At 40.9% G+C, this 23135-nt stretch overlaps 1 protein-coding gene across 2 annotated transcripts in view; it reads left to right on the plus strand.

Annotated features, from left to right (window-relative positions):
- Window positions 1-278: 278 nt before the first annotated feature.
- mboat2a (membrane bound O-acyltransferase domain containing 2a) overlaps window positions 279-23135 on the plus strand; it is a 60867-nt gene continuing 38010 nt past the window's right edge. Inside the window, exon 1 of one of the 2 annotated variants that reach the window (XM_060880031.1) lies at window positions 279-502. In XM_060880031.1, coding sequence (XP_060736014.1) covers window positions 422-502 — 81 coding nt within the window. In that variant the 5' untranslated portion in view covers window positions 279-421. The remainder of the gene's footprint in view (window positions 503-23135) is intronic. The other variant, XM_060880032.1, reaches the window with a different exon arrangement.

The raw sequence follows: 23135 nt of genomic DNA on the forward strand, positions 1-23135 counted from the left end.
ACTCAGTGTAGAGTTAAACCATGTTTTTTTTACATCAATATTACTGCTCTATAAGCAAAGCATAGCAGCGAGCTGGTGGGCGGGGCTAGCTGTAACGGGCGGAATAGACGCTTAACTCCGCCCACAAAGGCTCGATTACAAATACCTTGCTAGTTCTTTTTTTAAGTGCACTACTCTCGATACATACTCTAAATACTCGTTGTTCTACACTACATTTAGTGCACTTTATATACAGATAGGTAGTATTTGGGATTCGGTCTCTTGTAGAGGTTTAGAGCTGTTGCGCCTCGGACAAGTTCCCGAGCTGAGAGAAATCAGTCCACCAGTGAGACAGAGAGCAGAAGAGAAGAGGAGAAGAAAAGAGGAGGAGAAGACTGGAATAAGGGGATTCAGGGGATTTAGTAAAGGGTTCATCACAGTCATGGCTACTGAAACGACGTCTTGTACAGGCTCCACTGTGCTGAAGCCCCTCAGCGACATGGTTGACCTTCCCTTGGACCAGGTAAACTGCCACTTACACAGCTAACGGAAGCTAATGCAGGAATGTTGATACACGATGTGTTTACATTTGTACTCAAGTTTTATCCTTTATGTTCTCATCCGAGTTCGTGTCGTCTTCGTTTCAGTTTTCTCCTCAGATCAGACAGAAGTTAGATTGGAGCTAGCTGTCTGATCTACAGTACATGGATAACCCCAGTGTTAGGATCACAGGTGTGCGGGTCTGATGATGTAGAACAGCACACATCTGTAATAAATACAGCCGTTAGCACAATATCAGGCTCTGAGCTGATGGAACACAAAGCGCTGAGATTAGACGAAGAGGCAGGGTATCAGACACCCCTCAGGATCAGACCTCAGTCGTGATTAGGCAGTCAGGATCAGACCTCAGTTAAGATTAGGTGATGGTCAAGATCAGACACCCTTTAGGATCAGACCTCAGTTAAGGTTGGGTGATAGTCAAGATCAGACACCCTTTAGGATCAGACCTCAGTTAAGATTGGGTGATGGTCAAGATCAGACACCTCTCAGGATCAGACCTCAGTTAAGGTTAGGCGATAGTCAAGATCAGACACCCTTTAGGATCAGACCTCAGTTAAGATTGGGTGATGGTCAAGATCAGACACCCCTCAGGATCAGACCTCAGTTAAGATTGGGTGATGGTCAAGATCAGACACCCCTCAGGATCAGACCTCAGTTAAGATTGGGTGATGGTCAAGATCAGGCACCCCTCAGGATCAGACCTCAGTTAAGGTTAGGCGATAGTCAAGATCAGACACCCTTTAGGATCAGACCTCAGTTAAGATTGGGTGATGGTCAAGATCAGACACCCCTCAGGATCAGACCTCAGTTAAGATTGGGTGATGGTCAAGATCAGACACCCCTCAGGATCAGACCTCAGTTAAGATTGGGTGATGGTCAAGATAACACACCCCTCAGGATCAGACATCAGTTAAGATTGGGTGATGGTCAAGATCAGACACCCCTCAGGATCAGACCTCAGTTAAGATTGGGTGATGGTCAAGATAACACACCCCTCAGGATCAGACATCAGTTAAGATTGGGTGATGGTCAAGATAACACACCCCTCAGGATTAGACCTTAGTCATGATTATATACTGGTCAATATCAGATACCCCTCAGAATCAGACCTCAGTTGTGATTAGGCAGTCAAGATCAGACCTGAGTCATAATTAGACATTTGTATGGATTAGACCCCAGTCAACTTTAGATACCAGTTAGGCTTAGACTGCAGTCAGGATCAGATTACTATCAAGATCTGACTCCACCAGTCTGAATCAGACTCCAGTCAGCATCAGGATTGGGATCCCGACAGAATTAAGCACCATTTCAGATTAGACTCACTGTTACATCCATAAGCTTTAGCTTGAGTGTGAATAAGAGGATCTGAGTGCTGAATTTTCTTTTTCTTCACCAAATGTCATCACCTTTCCTTGCCTTAACTCCCCTTATTTGACCTTGACCGGAACACAGACAGGTAGGATGTAGCTGCTCCATTCAGCGTTGCGTTGTAAATTATTAACGCAGCCTTGGATCAAATGATCTATCTGTCAGTCTGAACAAAAGAGATGTATTTAATGAGTTTCACTCGTCTTTGTGTGGCAACGACTGACACGACACAAGCCAGATGTTGACTTGGGAATCGCATTTATTAGAAAGATCGCAGTGGGTTAATTATTCTGTAATTGCAGATAATTATTTGGTAAACATTTTTAACCAAATCTTTCCATGAACTTAATATACAAGCTTCAGCACAATTAAAAAATGACACAATATAATTAAACCCAAGTTGTTTGTCAGACATAAATAATTGTTTTGCATGATTCGATATGGAAGTAAACTTCCACACTTGCACGCTTTCACACTTGTGATGCTTTATTTGTATTATATTTGCTAGATGCCTGTTAGCTAGACTCCTGTAATCCAAGCTGAAGGCAGAATAAGTGGGATAAGTAATTTGTCAATAAGCAGGCCGGCTGTAATTAGCACAGACTAGCTCATCGCTCCTGTGACTCACTCGAGGGTGACATAGACGAGCAGAATTAAACCCACTCTGAAGAATCAGTTTAATAAGTTTGCTGGTGTCATACAAACGCCATCGCTGAACATCTGCTGGGAAGTTCTGCATCTTCATCAGTGCTCTGGTTGTGCAGATTTGAGCAGGATAAGCAATGCACTCGGTCATCTCCATTCCCAACTCAGGAATGTAGGGAGAGAAAGGGAGAGAGAGAAAGGGAGAGAGAGAGGGAGAGAGAGGGGGGGAGAGGGGGAGAGAGAGCGAGGGAGAGAGAGAGTGAGGGAGAGAGGGAGGGGGATAGAGAGAGAGAGAGAGAGGGAGAGAGAGAGAGGGAGGGGGAGAGAGAGAGGAAGAGAGAGAGAGAGAGTGAGAGACTTCTCTGTACGCAACAAAAAAACAAAGAAAGGATAAAAAAATCTTCAACATGCTCCTGCTGACTTTACTTTTTATCTTTGCTTGCCCTGTTTTTGACCTGCATCCTGTTGTGTGTGCGTCATGGGCTGCTCTTCTATTTCTTCCTTTTTGTTCTACTTGTAAATGAAGATCGGACGGGACAGCAGCAGGAATTCATGCCAGGATTGTTATTAATGTGACAGAAACGGACAGCCTTTAAAGATTTCTCTCTTGGATTGTACAGATGTAAAGAGATTCATAAACCCTGTGCAGGCAGGATTGAATTTGGTGTCTTGGGGTAATTTCCTAGTTCTCAGGTGCTCAGGTCCTGAAAAAATGCTTCTCTGGAATCTCTGTTTCATCCCAAACTGAAGTAAGAGTCAGCGTCTCGTCGCTGTTCCTCTTCATCAGCTTCACACGCCACGTGGTGAACGGAAGTTGAACAGAAGACCAGGTGATATTGATTTTCAGAGATTTATTCCTCAGAAGATGTCAAAAAATGATTACAGACATCCTCCTGATAAACAAATCCAGTCGGCTGTAGCCAGAGACGATCGTTATCTCACAGAGAGTATGAGCAGAAAACAACGAATAACATAAAAGGATGATTTAAGACAGATGAACATAACCATCTCGCATGTATAGCATATATAGGTTTAGTTTTAAACACACTTCTGACTCACGCTTCTGCTCATGTCGTATTAAGAGACCAAACTCTCAGATCCTGCACGTGGAGCAGGTTTTATTGCAGCCGTCTAGTGAAGATTATGTTTGGCCAAATCTTCAGAAGGTCACACACCAAACACACAACACTGTGCCGTTGGACCTTTTGGGTCACGTGACAGGTTATTGATTAGAGCTTCTTTCTTTCGCTCTTGTTCCTGGCGTGTCGGCATGTGAGCACATGCTCACACCTGCTCCTCCGTCTGCCCTTTGAGCACAGCAGGAACGCAAGGACATGCTCCGATTTCTCCGAGGATTCGAAGCCAAAGCGCTCCCTTCTGTCCTAATTCTGGATGTCTTGGGACTCGCCGGCTCTGATCGATTTCTCTGTGCCGTAGTCGTGCTGTTGTGTTGTTTACGTTATTTCTCCCTCGGTGCGCCAAAGTTCATTTCGGTTGTTACCGAGTTAGAATTACATCATCTGACTAATGCAGAGTCATTCATTAATAATGCGTCAAGCTCGTAGGACATAACGCTTTCAGTGCCAGGAACAGCCTTACTTTCTCTCAGCTTATCCTCACACTAATGGAGACTAACCCAATTACTGTAAGCAGGCTTAGCACGTCAGGTCTGAATGCTGAGATGTTCAGCTTTTAAAGATCACAGGCTTAGTCTGGCTTAGAACAGCCTGAGTAATGCTGCGTAATGCAGGAGTAATGCATACAGCAGCAAAGCGACCAGAGATCATTCATTTGAAATCGGACCTGCCGACTTGTGAGCACGTGAGCGACGGCGACAAGCTTAAGTTAGGAAAAGTTGAACTTTATGCAAATATGGAGCGATGCTGTGCGGCAACTTCCAATGGGAGCAAAGACAGTAGGGCGCACGTGATGCGTGACTTTTATACACAAATCTCCCTCCAGATTTTTTCATTTCGGCAGCAAGGAAACTGATTTGGAAAGCCAGTCTATCAGCGCCAGCCACTGATAAATGGCGTTACTATGGCAACCAGGAACAAAAACACCTACTGGTGACTTCCCAGTACAGAGACTGGAGCCAAATCGCTGTGTGTGAACGTAGCATGAGATTTTTCTAGGTCTTTACAGCTCAAGTGCTTCCTCTAGATGTGGGCTCGAGTTGCGAGAAAGCCTCAGGGAGTTTGTCCGGTCAGTCCACGAAGCGGAGATCGCATCTCTACGGAGAACGTCTCTTCCACCAAGCTGTAATGTTGTAATAGGGAAACGACAGCTTGTGAAATCATGCTGTAACTGGCCTGCGACTGATTTGCATCCACTTTCCTGGTGATTTTAAAGGAACACGCCATCCTGGAGCACAGTTAATAGTTTTGGATTGAAATATTCAGTCATATCAGGCAATTTTGGTGCCAGTTTTTTTGGCTGGTCCTGAATTTTAGTTAATTTTTCACACAGGTCGACATCACAGGAGTTCATTTTGAGCGCTAGGTACAATAGCATACAATGGATTTTACAATACGTAAAGAAAAAGTGAAGTAGTGAAGGCAACAAACGTGCTTGAAGTCTCCAAACTCGGTACAGCTGAGTACTGAGCTAGATAGGATCTACATGTAGGCAAGTTGATGGTGGTATTAGCATTAATGCTGAAGCTGAACAACCTGAGCAAAGTTCATGGAAGAGGAGGGGAGAGACTTGGACTAGGGATTTAAGCGCTGCTGCATCACTCAATGAAGCAAGGACTAAATCTTGGTGCTTCTGCTACACCACCAGTAGCAGCCCCATGGTTGCCAGAGAACCAGAAGGTGAACTGATTTAATTATCCCAGTGTTTTCCCGGGTCATCTATCATACCTCTGAACCACTTGAACTCGATGAATTTGGACCTCGGATTACGTCCAAGCTGATGCTTGCTGTCACCAAAGTGCCCCCATTATTTCCCGCGAGTAAGCTGTGCCGCTTCACCCGACGCCCCGGCGTACGGAAAATAGGAATTATAAATTGGTATCAAATATAAACGAGAGTCTGCATCAGAGCACGGTGAGTTATTGTGCCACTCCTGATACCCACAATTGTTCTTAGCCTTACGTTTTTTGCATAAACTAACACACCCAGGAAAACCACACACTTCATTCCATACACGCTTGCATCCTCTATGAGGAATGTAGCCTAGCAACTAACAGCTTTCAAGCCTGGTTTCTGAGACTCGAGATATCAGTGTCTCAATGTTTCAGGGTCTGTTTGCAGTCATTTCTGGTCCATATTTGGCAAGCGGTGAATCAGCAAACAGGAACATTTAAGTGTTAACTCTTCCAGGTTCATCCTATAGATTCTTTAGGGAAGAACAAAGGGCTTGTAAATGAGAGCATGTCGACAAAGAGACACGCACCGTCAGATTTAAAGCCGTTTCATAAATACGGGATAAAAATACCAGACGATTTCGGATAACGAAAGCCAGAGTAGGAGCACAGTGGCTTAGTTTGCCTCATGGTTGGGGGTCGATTCCTAACTTTTGTGCATGGAGCTTCAGGAGCTTTTCCCTGTGTAAGGAAATCTGGAGTGCGTGTAAGGTAGCGTGTGTGATTGTGTCCTGCGATGGACCCGATAAACTTCAGGCTCCGTGTCACCCTGCATGTTATGAGCGCTAAATAAAATGGACGGATGTTTAAGAGAAAGGGTTTGTGTGTGAATTGTAGAATTCTGATCCTTGCCTCATTACCAGTTGCAGCATTTTCCTCCCACTTTTACAACCAATCGTGTTACATTTTACGAGGCTTCTGAGTTGCTTTATAGACGCATTATAGACCCTGGATGGTGTCCGGAGCCGCGCTGTTGTCAGTTTACTGAAGGTTAGTACTACCTACGTAGACACATCCATAAATCTGGTAAGTGAAAAGCACTGCTGCGTTCGCTGTGGTTTGGATCGACAGACTCGGGTCTTACGGAAACAAACGAAGAAACAAATGAGAGGCGGCTGGTGTTTTGCAACAGATGCATGGATTAATCACTGAAACGTAACTCTTTAGTTAACTAGTTATAGATCCATCAGCATCATCGTACGAATGCGGTTTACGGTTATACTACGTGAACTGATCACATCCACCCTGCATTATTCAATCTAGCCATTAGAACCGTGTTTCTGTTAAGTTTAGCATGAGGAAAGCAATCACCAGCACCGACTGTCTGAATCTAATCCATGAACAGAAGTGCGCTGAAAAGCAATGTCACAGGTGTGTCACACAGTTGCTCCACCGTTTGTGTGTTGGCTCTTAAAAGCCTGTCATGAAGCCCTGATTGCTGGACTATTTATAGTCGTGCACAAAGGCCGGGCTCATGGGAGCAGCCTCACACATGACAGAGACAGGAAGCTGCTTTATGCTTGATGTCGACACTCGAGAATTTTCAACCTGCTTAAGATGAAACTAATATAACAGAAAGAATGACATCTTTAATTCTACTCGGTCTTTTCATCTTCCTCTGCATCCTCGTCCTTTTCCGCCTCTTCCTCCTTTACTTATTCCTTCTTTTTCTGTTTCTCATCTTCCTCCTCACATTCTCTGTCTTTCCACTCTTCTTCTTCTTCTTCTTCTTCTTCTTCTTCTTCTTCTTCTCTTTCTTTTTCCCACCTTCCTCCTCACCTCCCTGTCTTTCAACCTCTTCCACCTCATCTTCATCATCTTCTTTATCCTTTTCTTTCATTCTTATAGCCCTTCTCTTCTTCTTCTTCTTCTTCTTCTTCTTCTTCTTCTTCTTCTTCTTTTTCCTCCTTTTTCTGTTCCTCATCTTCTTCCTCACTTTCTCTCTGTCCTTCTCCTCCTCATCCTTTTCCCCCTCAGTGAGACATCATGTCTGATAGGGTTTTTGTTTATAAGGGATGTAGCGTGATGACATACACACTGTCCTCTGTCTCTCTCAGAAGGCCTCAGAAGATGGGGAAATGATTCTTTGCTTCTGATTCGTGTTCTTTATTTGCCAAGTTAAGAATTAAACACGAAGCGAAGCCTTGAAGTTGAATATTTTTCAGTACCAGCTCTTGCCATATAGAAAAATGCAACAAAATGGCAACTTATGAAGTGTTTATCAAATATAGACAGACATAGGTTGTATCTTCTTGTATAGGAATCGACCGAACATAAGTTCGTTAAACCTATTTCTAGATTTTTTTGTTTATCGTCCCGTTATATAATGGGATATGCTCCTGTTATGATAACAGAATAAAACCATTTAGTCCTCAAGTCCAGAAATCAGAAATAACTCCCAGCTTTGTGATATTGCTCATGTGCTTTAACTCTAGAGCAGTACTGAGTAGGGCTAGGCGATAAAATGATAACGATATGTATCGTGATAGACACGTGATCGATATCAATAAAAAATGTCTTTGATAAAACGTTCGATATTTTTTATTCTTCGTCGGAAGAAAACAGAGGTTGCGAAGCAAGTTTGGTTACATTAACAAAGGCAGTCATTCTCTGGTAACCTAGCAACGTAGGGAGTGACACGCTAACAGCCAACCATATCGTTGTCTCGTGCTGGTCTGTGACTGATAAGCAGAAAGTGAGCAGCGAGCGAGGAAATTGTACATAAAAGAGGAAAAGTCAGCTCGCCAGTATGTTTTTTGAATATTATAAGTCTGACCCTAGTCACCAGAAGGTGAACAGCTAGTGAACTTCATAGCACTAAACTTGCACTAAATTCTCAGGTTTCTCTGTGTTTATATTTAACACTTTGCACTATTTTATTACACTTTATTAAGCATTTCTTACATTTTCTTTCATTTTGCACCTTAAATGTTAAGAGATAATTGTTAAGTGTTCATTGTGACTTCAGACTTATGTTTACATTTTAATTATTTGAGTTTTCCTGGTTGTTGACATTTCTGTCTTAATAACCGAGGGGATTTTGATCAGAGGAAGGTTAAGTTTAAAATAAAAATGTTTAAATGTAATATATTTTTCTCCTGGCCCTTATTTTAAATGGCTCATAAAAAATATCAATAATTATCGATATCGACCGATATGAAACACTGATATCGTGATACAGCTTTCAGCCATATCGCCCAGCCCTAGTACAGAGTTCCTTAAAGAGAAGCCTGTCCGAATCGCCTGTCTGTGGGACTGTATCTGCGTCCTGCTCTTCTAAGCCACTGTCATGCTTTTTCACTTCTGGAGCTGAGGTGTGTTTATCAGAGGAGCTCAGACTCTTCCTCTAAGCACCATAATATTACAGTGTTCTCGCTCTAGCAGTAATCATTGTGCTTGGCTTTTAGCAGATGTGCCATGTTGTGACAGAAACATCTCTTTAACAAGGATCCGGTTTCTCTCACTGGGACTTGCTGTGTGTTTCTAGACAGAGATCACACTATACACTTCTCATACTCTTAGCTTTTGTTTGTTAAAGTTATGAGTCATTTCATATAGCTCAAACAGCCAGAATTCATTTCTTAAAAAATAAAGAAACAAAACAAAGAAACACATTAAGACCGTAGGATTAAACTGAGTGTTTGTGTGAAACGGGTTGCTCCGGCTGATCAGAACCTCAGAGTAGATGAAATCCTGGGATATCTTCTCGTATGACATTTTACACTGCTCATACTTTACCTGGGGTTAATAATTAATCCTGGCTCTTCATAACCTGATGTATCACTATATATTCCCAAACCCTAGCTTAAATAGAACGGTCTATTGCTCTGTACCTGAGCAACTATTCTTACTTTCTTTTCTTATTTTTTATATTTTTTTTTACCATTTTAACATGTTGACCAACTTCCTCTCTCCTACCAATTTTTCAGTGTCAGTGACTACTTTTTCTTGCCTCCATTATCCTTAGTGAGATTAAAGCGAAGCTCTTACATCATCCTCTTCTCCAAGGAAAATCCACTCTGTTCCACTAGCAGTCGAATATTTCGAATACTATTTTTCATATCTTTTTGTTTAAGATTTTGTTTAGATTCCAAGTGAGTTGAAATTTTCGCTTGACATTTTTGCCTGTTTTACTTTAGTCAACACTTTTTCTTAAATCACCCACAATGCCTTTCCCGTGATGTCCCCATTGACAGTCGTACCAGTAGGAATTACGGGACATTCAGACCTCCGTGCATCCGAGCTGCAAAGAGGGAGAAGCCGGTTATCCAGCAAGCTGTGACGAGCGATGTACATTTCCCTTTTTTAACCACTTTGTACTACTTTGTTTAGTGCTGATGCTGAACCCAGCCCATTTGATTTGAGGTAACTTGAACTCTGAGGAACTCTGTGCATTACTCCCTAGGAATGGCGTGTCAGGAATTAGGAGCCATAAGCAAGTTAGGAGTTATCTCTAATTAAAATGCGCGTCATTCAACTTTGATCGTAAATGGCGCTTCACAATGCTGAGGAACCTGTTCCTTCTGTTCTGAAATATCGAAACGCTTAAAGCTGTTGGGCTCATGATATAACGTGTGCTTTCACATGACTTCTACTTCAAATTGTAATGAATAATTTGTGGGAAAATGAGAAACGCTGGATGTGTTCTGGCCTGTCTGAACCTTGCATATTAACCCCTTAGTATTGACTTTTCTAGTTGTATCGCACGTTAACGGTCATGTTGATCAAGAAGGCTTGAGGGGATTTAGAACAATTTAGTCACCTAGGAACATTTCCACCATTTCAGGTCTAAGAAGAGTAGAGAGCAGAGAAGGGTGTAATAATGTTAGCATCTGTTGCACAGGATTTCCGACTCGTCAAAAGAATCCGGCTATGTTTAGTACATAGTAGACATTCCAGTGCGTGAGCCAAATATGAGACTTTGACGTCGTTTAGCAGAGTGACAGGCTGGATGACTTTCCACAGGAAATAAGCATTGATTAAGAATATATAGCATTGAATTCAACAAATTTGGTGATCCAGTTGCAGAATCTCAAGCTCTCAATGCCAACATGGGTTTAATTCCTGGGCAGGGAACCAACCCAGCCACTGAGGGGTTAACTCTCAGTGCCGTTCCCAAGCCTGGGTAAAATAGGAGAGCTGTGTCAGGAAAGTATCCAGCATAAAACCTGTGCCAAATCAAAATACGATGTGGAGTCTAAAAACAGAGAGCAGCCGAACGTTGTCGTCAATTTTTCTAGTGGATGTTGTGGATTTGGGTTTATTTTCAGGCTTAGGTTTAGACACCCAGAACCATGATTTGCAGGACAAGACAGCAAGTTAGATGTGTTGTGGAGATAGTGTGGAGACTTACTAGGCGTAGCAAGGGTAATACAAGTATTTCAGGAAGACGTAGGTCTCGAGATGCCATTTGAAGACTGCCAGTGACATCTAGGGGAAGTTCATTCAACCACCTCAGTGCCAGAACAGAGAAGAGCCTTGATGCGTGTTGTCCTTGTACACCGAGACATGGTGGGGCCAGTCTTACAGTGCTGGAGGATTGGACAAGTAGGAAAATCAAATGAACCTTTCTATTGTACAGAAAAGCCACAAGCAAGAGGGCAAGCCTTGAGGAACTCCTTTAGCATGCTGCACTGAATTCAATGGGGTTTTAGAAGTTATGTGAGATATTTACTGAGCTTTGGCAAGGCTTCCCTCTGGCACCATGGCTGTGCTTGGAAAGCATCTCCTACAAATGTTTAGCTGTCACAGGGCCTCGGTGTATTAGTGTGGTGGCCAAGTGGTGTGATGATGAGTCAAGAATATCTACATCACCAAGCCTGTAGTATTGCTCACCAGCTATAACTGCTCAGAACATGAGGACATGTTCACATTTGTTGTTGATACACCTGAAGCTTGGGAACCGCACATACAGGGTGGAGCCAGGAATGGAACCACCCAACCCTGGAGGTCTAGGACAAGTAATTTAGTCTCTTTCTGGCTGTGCTTTTCCACCGTTTTTGTTTATGGTCTTTCCTAGTGACTCAGCAGCTTAAAAACACACAATTCAGGACAGTTCAGCTCATTCGGCTCATAAGCTCCTTTATCCACCAACATGCTTATGACCTGTCTGACCTTAAAGCTTCATTTGACATGATGCCAGTTGACAGTCGTTGAAGCATAGATAGTGTATTTTTTTGGTTTGATTCTCTCAGGAATGGCTTCTTTATTCAGTGCTTCAAAACAACTTGTTTTTATGTACAGTTTAGATGATAATATAGTACAGCACTTTTGTTTTTTTTTTTGTTATGTAGACACTTTATCAGGGTTTTTCCTGGGTCAAAATTGGTCTTCGGTGGTGGCTGACCGACATGGTCATCCACACACAGCAAAGAGTACCCTAGTACCCACATGATCCGCAAGCCCAATATTCACAATAAATGTTAAATTTAAAATAAATACAAAAACAGTTTAAAAAGTTGTGGCTTTCATAGTTTTGAAAGATAAAATCTTTTTTTTTGATAGATCTGATAATTATTTTAGTATAATCATATCAATTAAAAAGTAGCATTAAAAACATAGCGTTAAAAGGTGTAATAGTGATAGATTTGTCAGCTGCATGTGCGGAATACTTGTCACAAGTTGTAAGAGAAGATAAGGCAACTGTTTTTTTGACTGCAATTCACACCCAGCGGTAATTCAGCAAAAATATTCTCCGAATGCACCACGTGAAACATGGATTTGGTCTTCCGACCTTTAGGATCAGTTGATTTTGATGCGAGGGAGAGAGCAAAGACAGAGCTGAAGATGGGGGTGGGCGCTGTGGCTCGTTCTCTACAAAACCCAATTACAGATCAAATAAGGCTTTAATAAAATAAGGCGGGACAAAAAATCGTTTTTTGGCGGCCGGCAAAAAATTTTCAATGTAGGAAAAGCCCTGTTTATGGGTTGATGCCAAACAAGCACATTTGGTTGAAATGGGTTGAACAAATTCTAGTCCATTTAAGAAACAGTAGCAAAACTGGCTCTGAAAATAATAAGCTGACATAATATTTAAAAGGACCGTCCTGTAGTGCATATTGGTCATACGGTAATAGTGAATAGTGATCCTGCTGCTTCAAAGGCAAAATGCTAAACACTTAGCTGGCTAGATTATTGGGTCAGGATCATTAGGCTCCATGTAACCCGAAGACAAATATTACATGTGTAATTCGATCAGAACGTCTTTTATAATTCATTTAACTTCATTGCTGTGGCCTTATAAACAACTGCTATAAAAAGTGAGCTCTTTAAATTATATTCACAAATTACATGGTCACATGATAATGGAGTGGTATTGTTTTGGAATGAATTCAATTGTTTCGTATATTTCTTCTTTTCCCCCCTCTTACAGTAACTCTTCCATCCGGTTTTTTCTTCCGCTGTCACTATTTTTTTGTTCTGCTATAAAAGGAGGGATTATCAGTCTTCCACCAGCTGTCAGTGGTATCGAACATAGCACTCCATTGTTCATGAAGAAGAAAATGCAAGCAAATACAGATCAGGCTTTTCTTTTTGAAGCTTGGTTGGAGTTTGTTGTGCATGTTGGTTGCTCAGGAACACAATTTAGCGGTGATTTGCGACGTAGAGAAGTCGTCTTGTTTGATTGGTTCTAAACAGTTGCCAAACCCCTAACTGTTCAGGAGGGAATTTAGTGATCCAGCGAATATCTCCAAACTCCTGAATTCTTGCCGTTAGCAAGAGAACTTAAGCAACCGAAGCTGCAATGAGAAACAGATGCGAGCTTTTGATCCATGTCATATAACATACCTCTCTCACATACCCCCCCCCCCCTCCCCCCCTGGATTTAAAATTATTGGCACCCCCCCACTGGACAAACAGCACAGAACATCTTACTTTAATAGAAACTTGGCTTACATTTACTTACAGTGGAGAACTTTCCTTTAGATTCTTAAGTTGGCTTATGGTAGTAATAATAATAATAATAATAATAACGACCTTTGTGCAATTTCATACTTGTGTAGCACCAAGCGTTATAAAATTAGGTTGCAAAATAATAAAAGGTATTAGGATAAAATGGATGAAATAAATGAAGAAGCAAAAATAGAAGTTAAAAACAAGCAAATTGGTTGAACAATACAGAATAAAATGAAATGTCTTAGTGTCTGGATCTGCTGAGGAAACTCAGTTTTAAACGTGTGCAGAGCTTGTATACTTGATGAAAAGTGGTATCTAGATCCACAGATTGAATCTTTTTTATGTATTTAGTTTAAATATTATTGCTGCACACCTCCCGGGTTGGGGTTCGTGGACTTTTCGTGTTCTCTATTTCTCTGGGTACTTTGGTTTCCTCCCTCTGTCCAAAGACATGACAATTCTAGACAATTGCTAGTCTGTTATTGCTCTAGATTGAAGCTATTTCTTTTGAATGTATAATTATTATATTTGATATGTCACTGAGACTATTTCGCTTTCTACCAGGAAGAGCTCGATCTGGTGTTTATTTTGTGTATTTGGAAAATATTTCCTGTATACACTCGATAGTAAATTTATAAATCAGGAGCTGACAGAATAATGATAGATCAGGGAAAGTTATCGACTGCTCCTGTGAGATATAGTTGCTGTTTTAGAATAAAAATAGGTCGATTTTTAAGTTCTCTTCTGACAATAGAAAACACTTTTGGAGGTCAAACTCATTCCTTTTTTTTTTACTTTTTCAATAGGACGCTCTTGACAACCTTCAGACTGACTCAGTCGAGCTCAGCTTGTTTTTCTGAAGGAAATGTGGAAGCACTACTGTCTGCTGTCATGCTTCTGCATCTCCAACTATGAGATATATTGTACAACCGAGCCAACAATACAGAGGTTCTGAGGCACAAGTGTCCCATCTGGCCCCTGTACGTGCAACAGATTTGCACACTTTAAACCAGACCCTTTGTTAACCCTTCTGTTAACCACAGTCATTGACCACACGTAGCTTAGCAACTGTAACTAGGCAGCGGTAAGTCTGTCAAGCTTTCAGGACTTGTGTGTGGCATCCTTGCATATCGAATATCTGCAAGTGGGCAGGAGAACACACGAAAAGAAAATGCAGTTATTTATGTTGTAAAAAAAAATTATAACCGAGACGAGAAACTTATCAATAACCTGTTTGCATAAATGTTTGGATTGAATTTCTTTGTCATGTCACAGTGGAGCTTATGGGCCCATATGAAATTTGACACTCAGGACTTTAAATGTCTGATCTAGAAAATTCAAATCGAGCGTGATCTAGAAAACTCATATTATGCAGTACCGATGATCTCTGATCCAGAAACCCCGATCTAGAAAAATGCAGATCATGTGTATATATATATATATATATATATATATATATATATATATATATATATATATATATAAAAACGCTGGTCTGTAAAACTCGGATGAAGTAACATTAATTATCTCTGATCTAAAATGTCTGCTCTAGAAAAAACTAGAAACAGTTCGCCCAGCTCATGCATTTACTGTATATCATATAAGTTATCCGGGAGTGAGTAAACGTCTGATCTAGAAAACTCAGACTATGTAATATCCTCCAGTAAGGATGACAGCTGAGTACGTGAGACTTTTTTTTTTGAGTGTCAGGGAGCCGAATAAAAATAACGGCGCACCCACAACTTTATAACATTATACTAAGAATTTGTAGTTTTCTACTAGAAACAAATATCATATAATAAGTGTTACTTCATCTGTTTTACAGATCAGCTCTTCTAGATTATAGATAACACATTTTGCATGGTCTTTTGCATGGTTTTTCTAGATCGGGCTTTCTGGATCAGAGATCATCTGTGCTGCCCAATATGAGTTTTCTAGAATCTAGAAAACTCATATTGGGCAGCACGGATGATCTCTGAAAGTCCGATCCAGAAAAACCCAAATCGAACGTGATCTAGAATCTAGCTCACGTTCGATTTGGGTTTTTCTGGATCGGACTTTCTAGATCAAAGATGACTACTCTTTCATAATCTGACTTTACTAGATTAGACATTCAGTATATTCAAATGTTCCCAAAAAAATGTTTTTTTCCACTCATATATTTCTACATTTAAAGTTAATGATGATATCAAACCTAGTTCTGCTCTTTGAGATGCCCCAAGTGCTTGTCCATGAGCATCTATAATGTGAAGGTGTTATCTTCAGACATTAAAATCCTATGTAAGGTTTTCCCATCAGAGGTAAACGCATAGAAACAGTGAAAGCCACAGACCTGCAGCGATAAACTGAATAGTTTTTTGAAAATGTAAATTTCCTTTCCACTGGCAGAATGAAGCGCAAGTGTATTGGTTCAAAAGGGTTAATAGGTTTTAACAGCGAGTTCCTGTACATGCCGCATGTGTAAGGTCTTTGTGGCTTCAGCAGTCAGGTGAAGCCAACATGATAGGACGAAAATCCTAAAGGATCAGCTGATATTTGTTTGAGGTTAATCAGAATACCAGAATAACCAATGACAAGGTTTTGAATGTGATTAGTATTTCTTTTTGTTGGTTGCTGTGTCACATCAAAGATCTGACACTATATTTTTTACATAGGAAAATATGAACAATGGTGTGTATATATATATATATATATATAAATATATATATATATATATATATATATATATATATATATATATATATTTTTTTTTTTTAGAAAACGGCGATCACCTAATCACTGTTTGCTAGTTGATTATATCCTAGCGTCATTCTGCAGACATAACATGTTATGGATTGAAGACCTCGTGTCTACTTCACTCATATATTTAGGATTTCACATAATAAATCTTCTACCCCTTTATTGAGAAATACCACCCGTCGGGCACATGCCGGCTTGGAAAGCATGTCATGTGTAGCAGCAATAACAGAATGCGAGTTTTAGTAAATGGTCAGTTTAGATTTAGTGTCACTTACTGTAATGGGATTGCAGCTCCACTCACAAGACTATTAAAAGACAGCATGAGAAAGCACTCAACGGTAAGAAGATGCTGTGAGTGTCTCTGACTCGCTGAGTTCTGAGCTCTCAGTGATCGAATCCAAGGGTGATATATTTGCCCTCGCTCGCTTTTGTCTTTGTCTCTCTGTTTCTAGATTTTCATTCTTCTGGATTATATAGAACTGTTGTATGCTTATGATTCTGGATTAACTTAAAGGTGAGGTGCAAAAACAAACATGCCCCTAACCCAAATGGGTGTCACCCCTTTTTGATAGCTTCGCCCCACACATACATACGTAACCCAGGCAACTATTATGGTGGAACCTGCTGGGGCAGCTGGCCGAGGGTATATTTTTATCAATAAATGAACTCAATGAGTAATACTATGGGAATGCAAATGTGTTTTTGTAGCACTGTGTGTTGTACCGCGAAAGGTTTAGCTCCGTTTGACGCGAAAGCCGTTCAGTTCTCTCCAGCGCTGGAAAGCCGATCCTATATTAACACGGGTCCTACTTCTTGCCTTATTGTAAGCCTTTTTCCGCTTTTCGATTTTATCCGTTTTATCCGTTTTTATTCGTTAATATCCGCCATGTCAATACTTCAATCCCTTTCGGCTAATGTCAGACATGCGCACTGAACACTCTCTCCACCGCATATTGAGAAGACACGCCCCTTTCTTCTCATTGGCGACAACAATCAAACAACGTACACCCCACCTTTAAGGTGTGTTTCATTTCAGTTAGAGTTATATGAGGGTACGTTGGTGTGAAAATATGCATATAACATGTAAATAAGGGATTGGTGAATGGAAAGATCTGTTCATGTCTAAATGTGAGACTTGGTTAACACACTACACAAAAGTGTATAACTCATTTCTGTCTTTGTTATTCATTTGCGTCAAGTGATTTAGGGAACCTTTGCTAATAAGGTCAGTTTTTGCATTATTTGGCAGACACCATTATCCAGAGTGACTTTTTTTTCTCAGAGACATTTATCTGTTTTATACAACTGAGCACTTGAGGGTTAAGGACCATGTTCAAGGACCCAACAGTGCTAGCTTGTCAATGTTGGGATTTGAAATAACTTTTCATTTAGCAATTCAATATCTTCACCACTGAGCTTTTACTGAGGTTCACCTTCTAGAGGTGGTTGAACTGGTTAAAGTAAAAACGAGTGCAGAAATAAATTCCATAGTTCATCTGGAATGATCATACTAACCTTACAGCGTTAACAATCTACCTCACACTTTCCTTTTTTTTGTTCCGCTCGAGGCGTCACATGACATTTAGTCACAACACCAAGATTTAACACGATACACTTCATTCCATTTGTCATTTGCCAAAAGCAATCTAAAGACAAAATATACTCATCCATATATGGTGTATTATAAAGACAATGGAAACACATCAGTAGTTAAACCATAGCATAATATTTGTAGCACTGGCATCAAAAGCCTCATGGTTCAAAAATGAATAATGTAAACAGTTTTTATGTAAGCATTCCCTGTCGTTCAGGTCGTGTATTAATATCCATTATGAGTGATCTGACCCCAAGTGGACAATGAAAACACAGCCGTTCACAGCTGGGATTAAAATTCATATCCTGTGGCTGCTTTCAGATTTCACACATCAGAGTAAGTGTAAGTAACAAATCTTTCAGTTTTACAGAAGAGGAAACGGTGCATCAGACAAACATAGCATCAGCATCCATTAAACCTAGTGTCAGGTATCTGTACCATTCAGTGCAATTTCCAGTCTCGCAGTGATTACATATTTTCTTCCTAGAAAGATGTTGTCACATTACAGACATGATGTGGTCAAATGTGTCTCAGGCCACTTTGGAATCTGGTCTGAGTGATCGAATCACGATGTGTTTTTAAAACACACCCCATTTATCTGTTTAAACCGGATGCATGTTATTGCGGGTGTGAACAGGGCCTAGCGTATCAAGGGCGTAAGCTGGATTAATGATTAATGTAAAGTGAAAACAAGCTGAGAGGACATTTTAATTATTTGTGATCTAAAAGACATTCTATCGCCCAGACCTGACAGTATATTATATAAATAATATATATTTCTATAAATCAGAAAAACTCTGAAAAAGTCGATCCAGAAAAACCCAAATCGAACGGGATCTAGAAAACTCACATTGCGCAGTGCGGATGATCTCTGATCCAGAAAGCCCGATCTAGAAAAACGCAGACCATGCAAAATGTGTTATCTATAAAGCTGATCTCTAAAACTCAGATGAAGTAACACCGATGATCTAGAATGTCTCATCTAGAAAAATCTAGAATCATTTGGCCCAGCTGGTGCCCTTACTGTATATCATATAAGTTATCCAGGAGTGATTAAACGTCTGATCTAGAAAACGCAGACTATGTAACATCCTCCAGTAAGGATGACAGCTGAGTATGTGAGACTTTTATTTTTTGAGTGACAGGGAGCCGAATAAAAATAACGGCACACGCACAACTTTATAATTATCCTCATCACGAACCAGTTTGTTAGCTGTTACCTTAATTACCTACTCCGAATGCAAACAGCTTTCACCATGGTGCATAATGTTTGAGCTCCATCGCAGCACGCAGTGTTGTGTGTTTTCTCTGTTTGTCACAAAAGATTCCTTTAAGTTATGTAAAGTCCCTAGCTTTGTGTAGAAGTAGAAATATTACACTATCAAATGCTTAAAAAAACCTACAAAAACACTCGTGTATATGGACTCTTAGTGAGATTTGTATGCAGTGTGTTTTTGTTGTACTGAGTGATGCCGAATTATCCTCACAGTGCTATTTTGAGAATTGCAAGCTCGTATTATCATAGCTCTGGATAGTACTTATTAAACTTCAGAACAAACACAAGGCCACTGGGGAACGATCTATTTCACAGTCATACTCCCTGAAGCTGTGTTACTCCTGTACTTTTCCACTTAGCTTTCTAGCAGGTTTAAGCAGACAATAGAGTACTGGAAAGGTTTGAGATGGAAATAAAAACAAAATCAGATCAAGATTTAAAGAGCTCTCGAGTCAGATATTGAAATGCAGTTTCTACGTACATCGGTGTCTGGCAAAGGCAGACTTGTTCTGGCAAGTGCACCATAATGCTTCAAATATGGACAGCATGAAATTGACAAAGACTCAAAAGTGTTTGCAGCACTATAAAGACCACGTAGATGACGATGGTAAGGATATGTGTTACTGCAGCCACTTGGAAAGTGCTAGAGGAACGAATGGCAGTATTGGGTCAGATTGTGGCTGACGTCACAGCGTGCTCAGGCTTAATATAGCTGCTCAGCTGGAGTTGTTGCGAACACAGAGCGAGAGAGAGCGAGAGAGAGAGAGAGCGAGCGAGAGAGAGAGAGATGAACTAAAGCTTAGAGAAAAGGACAGCATGTGAGAAAAAAGCTGATGGCTAATCATTTCCAGCGTCGGGCTTCATGACTGACTAGGCTTCTATTTATTTTCTTCCAGTCAGCCTGCAGGCTTTGCGTTTCATTTATGCCTATCATTTCTGAAAATAAGCTTTGGGGATTTCTGATTAACATACGCACACAGCAGTCGAGGACACGCGCTTATTTATAATAAGGTTTTGGGATTTGAGAATGGGATATTTTAGGCAGCAAGTGAACAATCAGTTCTTGAAGCTGGTGTTTTGAAAGGAGGAAAAATGGGCAAGCATAAGGAACTGAGTTACTATGACCAGGGCCCATTTGTGACGGCTAGACGACTTGGACAAAGCATCTCCAAAACAGCAGGTCTCGTAGTTAGTATCTACAAAAAGTGGTTCAAAGAAAGAAAACCAGTATACCAAAGACTAACCCATCTGGTTTGATCACCTAGAAGAGCTACTGTAGCACACATTGCTGAAATAATTAATGCTGTCTGTAATAAAAAGGTGTCAGAACACACAGAGAGCTTGCTGGATATGGTGCTGTGTATCTGCAGACAGGTTAGAGTGCCCATGCTGTCCCTCGTCCACTGCCACAAGCTCCTACATTGAGCATGTGAGCATCAGATATGGACCATGGAGTAAATGAAGGTGCCTGGACTGATGGATCACATTGCATGTGTGTGTGAGTGTGTGTGAGTGTGTGTATATGTATGAGTGTGTGTATGAGTGTGTGTATGAGTGTGTGTATGAGTGTGTGTATGAGTGTGTGTATGAGTGTGTGTATGAGTGTGTGTGTGAGTGTGTGTGTGAGTGTGTGTGTGAGTGTGTGTGTGAGTGTGTGTGTGTGAGTGTGTGTGTGTGAGTGTGTGTGTGAGTGTGTGAGTGAGTGTGTGAGTGAGTGTGTGTGTGTGTGTGTAAATGTGTGTGTGAGAGAGTGTGTGTAAATGTGTGTGTGTGTGTGAGTGTGTGTGAGTGTGTGTGAGTGTGTGTGAGAGTGTGTGTGAGAGTGTGAGTGTGTGTGTGTGTTATGGCATCAGGATTTATTATAAGAAGAAGGCAAGCTAACAGTAGCAGTGTTGTGTTCTGCAGGGAAACCTTGGGTTCTGGCGTTCTGTTACTCTGCCATATGCTACCTACCTAAACATGGTTGCAGACCAAGTATATCACTTCATAGCAACAGTATACTCTAATAGCAGTGCCCTTATTCAGCAGGATGATGCTCACTGCCACCCTGGTTTAACATAAGAGTTTGAGGTGCTGACTTGTGGACTTATATAGTGTGTATGGATCCAAGTCCAAAACAGACTTTAACAGAACCTGCTCTGACTCAATAGGAACGTACTGAAATGGAAATTAAACAGAAATCAGGACACACCTGATTAAATCGCTGTTTGAAAATCATTTGCTTTATTAGATTATTCCATAAATTGGCTTATATCATTCATGAGTGTTAAATAAAATATAACGTATTCAAACTATTCACTGATGATGAATTAAATAAGAGTTAGCGTAACATGCTAACCCAGAAGGTGAATGTGTTGTTGAGAATTTGTACAGACATTAAAGATAAACATAAGCTCCAGATATTTTATTGAACTGACATTAAGATGTATATCTGAGAGCATTAAAGGGGTCAGAGAGATGATTTATAATTTTGTTTTTTTTTACCTACTTAAACATTTGGTACCAGTTGCCCTGTTTTTTTTTTTTTATATATATATATATTTTTGAAAGTTCTCCATTGTTTCTGCTCCTGTTTTCAGAGCACAGTAAAGAACTGATGCTCTTGGCTCTATGGGGGCATCCTTAAGGGTGTGTGTGTGTGTGTTGTGGTGTGTGTGTTGTGGTGTGTGTGTTGTGGTGTGTGTGTTTGTGTGTGTGTGTTTTGTGTTTGTGTGTGTGTGTGTGTGTGTTTTGTGTGTGTGTTTGTGTGTGTGTTGTGGTGTGTGTGTGTGTGTGTGTGTGTGTGTGTGTGTGTGGTGACAGGAAATAATGTGTGTGTGTGTGTGGTGACAGGAAATAATGGTGGGTGAGGTGAAATGAGTGGGAGTGTGATTGTGCCACTTTAAGTCTCCTATAGTGTGATAAATAAGGTGTGTCAGAGCAGATTTGCTCCGGGTTACAGTCACAGTTTAAACCGATGCACTGTGAAACTGCATAAGAAATAAATGAGGGCTCGATGTAGTAGGGCACAGTTTGGAAATGTGGGCAGTGCAGTTAAGACTTTAGACCAGTCTTCATTTTAACAGGTTGCTTTTCAGGGGTTTTTCTTTTTTTTCTTTTTTGCTAGAATATGTGGTGATGTGAGGAATCATTTGCTGTTCAGTTATGAGATGTGCCAGTGAATGATGAATCTCTCAAATAAACCTTCTGAAGTTTGACCCCCTGCTAAGACACTGTGGGAAACATCTGAAAACTGTTACAGACTCAGCTAGAGAAGTGGATTGGCTGGGGGAAAAACATCACAGGAAATTCATGAGGAAGGAAGGATGATGGAGGATACTTTCATTTTGTGCTTATGCTATGGAGGTGAACCTGGAAATCCCAAACCACTCAGTCTTCTAAGCCAGTTTTCTGCACCAGTCAAATCACTGTTCTTAATATCTCAGAAGACTGTGGTTTGGGATTTCACAGGTTCACCTAGATAGCATGAGTGCAAAAAATATTTCTTCCCCATGAACTCCTGTGGTGTTTTATACCAGATTCTGGTCGTTTAATATACATTATGATGTCAGAGACTCTGGGGGTTCCTCAGCGTTATGATGTCAGACACTCTTGGGGTTCCTCAGCATTATCATGTCAGACACTCTTGGGGTTCCTCAGCATTATGATGTCAGAGACTCTGGGGGTTCATCAGCATTATGATGTCAGAGACTCTGGGGATCATCAGCATTATGATGTCAGACACTCTGGGGGATCATCAGCATTATGATGTCAGACACTCTGGGGGATCATCAGCATTATGATGTCAGACACTCTGGGGGATCATCAGCATTATGATGTCAGACACTCTGGGGATCATCAGCATTATGATGTCAGACACTCTGTGGATCATCAGCATTATGATGTCAGACACTCTGGGGGATCATCAGCATTATGATGTCAGACACTCTGGGGATCATCAGCATTATGATGTCAGACACTCTGGGGATCATCAGCATTATGATGTCAGACACTCTGGAGATCATCAGCATTATGATGTCAGAGACTCTGGGGGATCATCAGAGTTATGATGTCAGACACTCTGGGGGGTCATCAGGGTTATGATGTCAGACACTCTGGGGGGTCATCAGGGTTATGATGTCAGACACTCTGGGGGATCATCAGCATTATGATGTCAGACACTCTGGGGATCATCAGCATTATGATGTCAGACACTCTGGAGATCATCA

Source organism: Tachysurus vachellii, chromosome 10 (assembly GCF_030014155.1).
Source record: "Tachysurus vachellii isolate PV-2020 chromosome 10, HZAU_Pvac_v1, whole genome shotgun sequence".
NCBI lineage: Eukaryota > Metazoa > Chordata > Actinopteri > Siluriformes > Bagridae > Tachysurus > Tachysurus vachellii.